Source organism: Rhipicephalus microplus, chromosome 7 (genome assembly GCF_043290135.1).
Source record: "Rhipicephalus microplus isolate Deutch F79 chromosome 7, USDA_Rmic, whole genome shotgun sequence".
NCBI classification, from domain to species: Eukaryota; Metazoa; Arthropoda; class Arachnida; order Ixodida; family Ixodidae; genus Rhipicephalus; species Rhipicephalus microplus.
The window spans coordinates 26,579,764-26,589,190 of NC_134706.1; the positions used below are offsets into that span (position 1 = coordinate 26,579,764).

At 48.0% G+C, this 9,427-nt stretch overlaps 1 protein-coding gene across 1 annotated transcript; it reads right to left on the reverse strand.

The window, feature by feature from the left end:
* Nucleotides 1-681: 681 nt before the first annotated feature.
* Nucleotides 682-9,000, reverse strand: LOC119180265 (uncharacterized). The gene has a single exon (XM_037431417.2). It carries the CDS (start codon nt 8,667-8,669, stop codon nt 6,480-6,482), a length of 2,190 nt encoding a protein of 729 aa, XP_037287314.2. The 5' UTR covers nt 8,670-9,000; the 3' UTR covers nt 682-6,479.
* Nucleotides 9,001-9,427: the final 427 nt, after the last annotated feature.

Genomic DNA, 9,427 nt, shown 5'->3' on the forward strand with positions numbered 1-9,427 from the left:
ACAGGAGGCATGTGTTTGTGAAGCATAAAGGCCGATTTCACTGCATTTCTAGGCAGAGGAAGTTCTTCTCGCTGTTTTCACAAGCAGAGACGTGGCCGTGCGGTAGAACATTCCACTTGCCATGCGAAAAACCCTGGTTCGGTCCCCACTCTACTCTAACATTTTTTTTGCCATTTATTTATTTTATTTGCATTGTTCTCGGTTTTTCGGTCACGCATAAGATGATTTTTCGCTCAAAACCAACGGTGCCGCCGCAGGAATTTCTGCGAAACGAGCTCTTCAACGCCGTCACGTTGAAATTAGACGTGTTGAAAATCTGCATATATGCCAGTTGAATGACTGTTGCTAATCTCACAAGTACATTCTAAAAAAAAATTAGTTATTTGGGGAGTATTTTCACCATGCAAATATAATAATAATCTGGCTCTGTCTAGTTTTTTTTCTTGAAAACCCAGCTATTCCACTTTTCTATCAAGAATGCCCTCACACAGGTAGTGCTGGTCGTTCGTACCCTGAAAGTGCCGAAACTACAGTGATATGACAAGGAAACCTCGCGGGGTAGGTGACTGTCATAGTCCGGTTACAAATACTCCCCAAATACACAATTTATTTTTAGAGTGTGCAGCACGAGTGAGGCACGCCAAAGACCAAAAGGAACGGCGACCAAATGCGTGCTCCAGCTCACACGAATGAAAGATTTTTTATTGTTAATAAGCCACATCGTACAAGTGGAAACACTCACGCAAGTACAAACTAACAGATTGATGTACCGACCCCCCATCAAAACACGCACACCACAGTTTTAATCCCCTTGAGGATGGTAAATAAATTTTATAAGCTCACAAAAAAGTGAGTACTTCTTTTTTGCATAAACAGACAACACAATAGTACTGAAAAAATTTGATTGCAAAGATTTCCAAAAAAAAATTATATTTCTCTGCACTGCACCAAAGACTCTCTTTGCACACGCCTTTGCTGTCCATCACTCACTCTCAAAGAGAACAGGCTCTTACAATCGATGTGTTCTTTACTTTCCAGCATGAAAATTTTCTTAAAAAGACGATCACAATAAAGAAAAAAATATTACACGATTACAAAAGAAAACCTCACCGCACGCAAGAAGCCTTGCTACTGTCACTAAAGGCATTTCCAAAATCACTTGCAGTGAAGCTCAACCCTCCGATTCACAATTTTCCTTTTCAGGCGCGACTTAAAGCCCCACACCCGCAGCAGAAAATAGCATTTATAAAATGGACTGCTAGCAGAAAAAAACGGAAGCCAGTGCTTTGTGCTCGTGGGCAGCCCCTAGCGATATGGGCATAGCACGAGCACATGTAATATGCACACACATCATATATAAGCAGTCTGGACTGCAGCAGCATTCCACATCATCTACGCACTTCACTAAAAAAAAGCTCTGGATTAACCAATTTCGTCGTTCATCATTTACACGATTCTGAACTTGACAAAGTTTGTCCTCTCCTTAGCCCCTTCTGGCTTGAATTACGATCTACTGTCTGCAAATTCGCCAAGTTTGCACAATGTAACGCTAAGGCTTTGTATTTACATTCCATTAAGAAATGAAGGTATGTGTTTCTTAAGTGCCTTAGAGAAATTTATTATAATTAGCATGCAATTATGATTATATAGTAATTCATGATTCATTATCATGTAAAAAGAGTAAAATCATAGGCGAGATGCATACACGATTTGTTTTTGTTGTGTATAGAGCAACAAGAAATATTTTTTATATTGTTAGTGAAACAGAGAACACCGGCCGAGCCGTTCACTATCATAACGCCTTCAACTGAGTGGGCGGCTGGAGCTGTGTGCAGCTAATTAGGTTGAGACGATGTTTGTAAGGGAAACCTAATTATTCCTATGCAGAATGTATCTTGCTGTTTCGTGGCAAAGTGGCAAAAACATGCTACATCCGCACATGTGGATGTTGCACTTAAAGGGTTGAAATGGTTCAAGGACACTCCAAAGGCAAGACTGTAGATACAGCACATATATTTTTTCACTGATGCTACTCATCATCACCCTCTCCTATTGTTTTTTTTTTCCTACTTTTGCCCATTTCTTTACTCCTGTCCTACTCTTGCCCATATATACCACATGATGCGGACAGAAGCGTAGCCAGAAACTTTTTCAGGGGTGAGAGGGCTCAGGCCCAGTGCGCCAACCCCCTGGCAACGCCCCTTTGGAGGGATGGTGGATGACTGCCGCTCTATCTCGGTTGGTAGAGCTTCGGACGCATCATGTGAATGCGCAGGTTAAGCCCCTGCTAGCAGCAAGCCAACATTTCATCCACTTCATTTTCATTATATTTATTACACTATCCTTGGCTTGCTTGTGTAATAATTCTAATTTGTGTTGTTTTTAACGAACAAAAACTATCCCCTAAGATCCCCTTTTCTTGTTCAGGGGTGTAAGTCGCATCTCCTAGCGAGGGTGCCAAGTCACAAAGGGCTAAGTACGAGAGAGGCAGCCAATTGCTACTGCTAAGAACAACCAATCATAGTGCACAGGTGGTCCATAATGTCCAGAACCTCAATGCCAAGCACTGCAACTGCATTCTGACGAATTTTACTCGCCGTCTTGCAGTACCTCTACAACACAGCACTTGTGCACTGCTAACATCCCCAGCATGGCAATGGCGCACTTGGTGCCACAAATACATCAGACAAAACAAAGCAGCAGGGCGAAATCCAGGGTTCACAAAACACAAATTGCCCCCGGGGATGAGGCAAGTGAAAAGCAAAAACACATGGTCGGTAAACAGCAAATTCAAAAATCAACATTCACTTTCACGTGGCTACGAGATGCAGTTGGTCAGGAGCACGTGTGGGTCATTTTATGCGGGATGCGTTTTCCGCAACAGCAGCACTGACACTGATATTTTCAGCTGTCCCTTAATTTCAGATGAAAGGCCAAGCCTTCGAGAGCCTAAAGAATGTATTGGTAAGCACGAGTGCACCCTGAAAAATTAATTACGTTATGTTCTTGAAAGCCAGCTTCGGTTCCTACTGTATCCTGACCTCGCGATACAAGCTTTTCCTCGCATGCTCCCAGAAGATATCGCAATGTTTCAACGGCTGCTTCAGTTTGGGGCTCCATTGATGATGCACATGTGGCCGGTTTGAACGTTTCTGGTGCCTGGTGCGACTGCTACTAGCCATACAGGTGAATGAAACTGCCAGAATCGATACTGCAGCCTGACGTCATGATAGTGTTGCCATCTCAGTGTGCAACATGAGTAAACCGACCTTAATATAAAGAAAAAGAAATTGGCATTTACCAACTTGGCACATATTCAGAGCCTTCTCTGTATACGGGAGATTTGTTTGACAGAGTAAACTCGCCTTCGAAAATATATGCTGGTACGTTAAAGGGGTACAATCGCAACTTTCTGACGTTCAGTTGCCTCAATAAAATTGTCAACATGTGCTCTCTTCAGGTACGAGACGGTTTCCAGGCGTCCAGTTTTTCTCCGCATTGATTTTAAAGAGTGGTACTCCATATCGCACCTTTGATGGCGAGCCACTGTGTGTTCGCGATGTTTGCGTCTTAAGGTTCTTTTATGACCAGCAAAAAGTGTGATTACGATATCTGTGGGCAGAGCTGGCTGCTCTTTTTCAGGTTGTAACAGATTATAACAGAAGAGAAAATGATGATTTATGCTGTTCCCTTTTTTTTTCAATTTTGGGCAGAAACGTTGAGGCTTATATGTCTGTGTGACACAGAAAATTTCTTGGTTTTTCAGTTTATGCTGCTTTGCTGCGACAAAGCTTCAAAGCTTTCCCGAAACTGGCCACATGGAGTCTGGCTTATTTAAATAGCCGCGCTGCGCTTATTTTAGAAACAAAAACGGGTCGAATTTCTCGCACCAGTGTTGCAAAGCTAGAAAAACAGCAGAGTTTGTGGGGGAGCCTAGATTGCTAGCAAAGTTTTAATTGACAAGGTATTAATTAGTGCAATCTTGATTACCACTGTCCTATATAGTGTGGTCTAATTTAGCAAGGTTCTCTCTCCCTTCTTCTTCACGCATGTGTTTAGGAAAAGTGGTTAACGATTTAGAGTACTTCGTACTTTACTATGGGAGAGCTGAAAGCCGTCCCGTGAGCCTCACATCTGATGAGGCCGCATCGACGAAAATTTAGGCACTGCCCCATTCTGACACGAGGCCAACGTTTGAGGATATCCACAGGTCGACCTCAGTCTATTTTGTGTGTTTAGAAGAAGTGGTTAACGATTCAGAGTACTAGGTACTCTACTATGGGAGAGCATAAAGCAGTCCCAGCACAAACTAACAAGGAAAATATTTTTGGCGATACAACCTGGAGTAAGACGAAAACCATTGCGTCTATCAGTGTGCCGTTCTCGGTCTGTTTTAGGTTGTGCCATCCTATGCTTTCTTCAGAAGACCGGCATGTTGAAAAAACGCCTGTATTCCATATCCACTTAGTCAACCTCAATAGGTGTCCTGGCTACACACCTCCTTACCTGCCAAATCACTGGGATACATAGACACGCGTTGAAAAACTATCCGCATTTCCCAAACATACATCACCAACAGCAAACTGCCTTCATGTATGGTCAGTCCTAGAATGAAGGACTGTGTAGGCAGGCCAAGTTATTGCAATTCATGCACTAGGTCCATTTTAGCTTTCTGGTAACCCTAAACGAAAAGCTTGAGTGGCTCTGCGGTTGAAGAACGATGCCACCTTAACAAGGCATACAGATGGTCAACCAGCGAAGCTGAAATGTGCAGCGTCAGTATTCAATTTGTTTAATACTGATGGCTCGCTAAAATCTTTCACAATCATCGGTTACGTCTCTCCACGAATCTTGGTGTTTTCTACCCATGTATTCTCCCCTTCATGTTTAGTGGACCAGCGGTGACTGGTTAGGCTTGCTCAATTTCTGTGAGACATGCGCACCAGGTGTTATTGTGCACACGGGAAAAACGAATTCGGTTTAATCTAGCCAAATAAAGCTTCCCTCCAAAAGCAATTACAGGGGCCTGTGCAAGGTGCTACAGAACCGCACGACGTCGCAGAAGCCCGTGCAGGATGACCAGCACCTTGCCCTCAGTTTTTTTTTCACTTCTTGCTTCTTCTTTCGGTCTTTCACAGGATCCTGCCACGGTGAAAGTGGCCATTTTGCGGCTTTGGCAGGGTAATGAACCAATAAAGCTCGATAGAGCTCGATAGTCCTCATTTGCCGTACCTCTGCCACGATACTAGACCTACACATTTACAAACTCGTGTCTACGATCTTTATAGGAACTGTCCCCATCCTACAGCGATTCTTTGAGAATGTCCCGCAGGAAGCCGCGACAGCCACTGCAAATTGCATATTGAGAGCTAAAAGCTCATGTCACTTCATAGAACATTACGTGTTGCTCATCCGCGATGTCAGAATGACCGCAAAATTTGCCCAAGAATGTTCCTGACCAAAACCAGCGACACAAATGTGTGACAAATGGGAAAAGTCGGTTATCTGAAGCACTCGAGAAGCGCTTGACGTCACGAAGATGAATAAGCACTATTGAATGGAGCATATAAATATGCGAATTTTCAGCAGGAGGGTCAGCGATAAGCGTATGTGGAGCTGACATTTCTCACGTCGCAACCGACTATAACTGTGGCCAAGAAACAAAAGAGGGGAAGGGGGGGACTGCACATTACTTCACGGGGAAACTAAACTGTTCCCAAGTATCGTGAAACAGGTGCCAACAAACGCTGCAAGAGCTCTGATAGAAGCTGCAACAACTCCCGCAGCTACAGAAAAAAAAATACAAAACTCATCCTCTGCTAACAGTAGTATAAACTACCAGTCAACCAACGTTTCTCACACATCTCGAAACATTAGCCAATGATTGGGTGGCGTAGCCGAGCATTCAGGCTGAACGAACGCCAAGCACAGTGATTACAATGGCACACACCAGTCTACACACACATGTTGAGGGAAATTATTACGGCGAGGATTAAACATAAAAAAAAAACGAAACTGCCTCTGCCTCTGACAGCAAGGTGCAGCAGGCTACGCGTGTCGAGACAGCAGCAAACTTACACCAAATTGCAGCAGTACACAGCTTTTGCAGGTGCCGTCACCACAGTGAAAACTGCTCTGCCTATACTCAAAGCTATCGCATGTGAAAACTTCAACGATTCAATAACAGCGCCCTCGAAAGGTTGTCAAACTACACTATTGCGATTCTGTCAATTTCTGAAAGCAAGGAAACACCATCTGAATGAATTCGGTCTCCAAACAGTGACGCAAAAAGTGCAGAACTCACATTTGGATTGGCTACACAAGCAAAGAAAAAGGCCAAAAGTCGGCCTCGGCACCAGCCTTCAGGAAGTGCCATGTACCTGTACACAAGGCAGGTGTATGCAGTGCTGGTGCTTGAAAAGAGGCACGCAACTTCGGACCCACTCCACTTAGCTACGGCACACACACCAAAGATCTGCCTACTGCGAATCCAGGATGTCCCCCACCTTGAGGTACTGCCGTATGCACAGCCAGCAGTCCCGACCAAGGTCGACTAACTGCGTCTGACCATCATCGCGCCTGTGGCAAGACACGCTTTCCTTCACCACCCCGGCCATGCGCATGAACTCGTCCAGCTCGGAAAAGCTCTTGAGGCTGTTCTTGATCCGCAAAATGGCCTCACCTTCGTCAACGGATGTGAGCTCCTGCACTTTCGTCACCAGTGCGGGGTTGAAGTGCACCAGCTCAGCAGCTGCAGCACAGTACTTGCGCCTTGACCCTGCGACAAAGTGGGCCGCACGCGTCACTAGCGCAAAGTTGCGCCGCACCACATCCGCGACAGTGAACCAGTCGGCACCAAGCTCGCGACGCTTGCTCAGGCGCATGCTAAGGAGTGTATAGTTTGTGGAGAAGGTGGGTGACAGCTTCCGCACAAGCAGGACAGCCGACTTGTAGTCGTCCGGGTAGAAGGAAAGATCACAGAGTGTCCGGCTGTGCTGGAGCATGTCAGCTAGCATGCCAGTCTCAGTCTCGTCAAAGCATAGACCCCCAATGAACAGCCTGCGTATGCTCTTGTTAATAGACAGTGCCCGCACCAGCGCCCGCTCAGGGCGGTCAACGGCGTTCCAGTTCCCAGAGTCGAAGAAGAAGGTCAGCTCCAGCTCGCGGAGCACGGTAGTGCCCGTGATGTACTGCGCGATCAGGGAGCTCACCCGGTTGTTGAACAGCTCCTGGCTCACCCTCAGACAGAGCGAGGTGACATGACTGCACGAGGGAAGCAGGCACAGCGTGGTGTGCAGTGGATCGAAGTCGTGCAAGATGGTCGAGTCAACGCTAATACAAGACAACTCCTTGCACTCTGTGAGTGTTGCCACAGGGTCCTGTATGACATGATGGATACCAAGAAAAAATCGCTCTCGCATGCCAGTCTCCCGGAGGGCCCGACATATCTCTGCCACGTCCTTGCGCCGGAGACGCTCGACGGTGATCTTCTTCAGGGTGGCATTGGAGGCGAGCGCCTTGAAGAAGGACCGGCACTCGTCCGAATTGAAGCAGGACAGGTCCAATGTGAGCTCATCGAGCGTCTTGTTCTCAGTTAGGGCCACCAGCCAGGGACGAATTCGGCTGGAGACGTTGCCGAAGTTCTCCATGTGCTGCATACTCGAGTTGATGCAGCACTGTGGGGCACGCTCATACCAGACACAGCCTACCATGTGGAACCTCCTGAGCGTCTTGTTCTGGCCTAGTAACCTGGTAATGAGCTGGATGTTCTCGTTGTCAAGGGAAAAGCGGATCAGGTTGAGCTCGGAGAGGGTCCGATTGTGAAAGAGCGCCCGAATGATGAGCCTTAGCTCGATGACGTTCTTCAGGTATCGTGACGTCACGCTCAGCGTGAGCAGCGTTTGGTTCTCGCGCAGGTAGTCTGCGAACATGAAGCCGCACCGGGATGAGACCGGGCTCAGTATGCAGGTGTTGAGGGACAGCGTTGTGATGGTACTGTTTCGCTTGAGTCCCTGGAGGATGACCACCGCGTCTTCGCGCTCGATGTGCAGGTGACTCATGGTAAGAGTCGTGAGGGACTCGGTGCTCGCCAGAAACTCGGCGAGGCCGTCTAGGAAGGTGCGGTCGAAGTGCACCTGTCGGCATTCCAGCTCACGGAGGCGTTTAAGGTGCGGCAGCGCGGCTGAGAAGCTCTGCGAGGCGTACGTGTTCATGGTCAGTAGGCACAGCTTGAGCTTCCTAATGCTGGGGCTCTTCCGCAGCGCATCGCATATGAGTTGGTGATGGCCCTTGAATATGTAACCGTTCAAGTCCACCGAAACGATGCAGCGGTGAAGCGTGAGCAAGCGATGCAACAGAGTGGCAGCCTCGTGCTTCTGCTCCGGCATCTCCAGGGGAACGTAGGCGCCGTGCATTTCAACCAGGGACAGCTGACCCGGCGTGAGCTCCCTCAGTTCGAGGCCCACTTGCCAGAAGAACTCGTTCCACAGGTTCAGGTCTTTGAAGATGTCGCAGAGGCGATCCTCGCCGCTTGTGCACCGGGTCCGGTAGTTGATACTCGAGCCGGAGAAAAAGCTCTTGGCCAAACGCAAGTTGGCAGAAAGGACGCTCGCCTTTTTCCGAGGACCTCCCCATATGTCCAGCATAAACTCGCGCTTACGCTTGGGCATGGCGACTGGATCGACACACTGCTTCCGTTCCGCGGATGGGTCAAAACCGCTTGCGCGCGCACGCACGGACTGGTGGTAGCGCGTGAGGCCGCTACGGAACCATTGATGCCGCGATGTGACTCCGTACACTCCGGTATCTCAAAACGTGCTGCGATGAGGACTTGGTCGAGGTAGGTCTGTCAATTTGACGCCACTGACACGCGGAATGACGAAACACGGACAACAAACCGACGCAGCACGGACATTTTTTGTGGCGACGCGACCGATGCTTCGGACGCGGCCATGATTGATAAGCGCCTGTTGCCAGCAGCTGTAGCCATCGTGGGCCAAGCCAGAAACGGCCACGCGAACAACATTCGCAATGCCTGTCAAAATTGTTTGGCCATTTAGAGAGCGCCAACTTTTTTGTTTGGCCCCGGTTTTTGCAGTTATTTAGGGCCGCGTCCACTCTCGCTCAGTCAACACACTTGCGTGTAGAAGTTTTTTTTTATTATTATTCTAATAAACCACGCAACGTTAGAACTGCGTGTGAACCATGCAGCGAGACAGACGTGCGATTTTTCGTGCGATGCGGCATGCGTTGTCGCATGGTGCGGCGTGCCGCATGCGACGTTTTGGGACACACGTGGGGCGAAGAAGCTATCAGCAGCAGGCTCCACCCACCTGCGGCGCCTCGGCATGCAGGGTCGAACGACTCCTCGTAATGAGGCTCAAAACAAACAACATTACACAGCCACGTGCTGTTCCTCCCCCCCCCC

Excerpts from the sequence above, each read along its gene's own strand:
- LOC119180265 (XM_037431417.2), bottom strand. The coding sequence starts at position 8,669 with ATGCCCAAGCGTAAGCGCGAGTTTATGCTGGACATATGGGGAGGTCCT.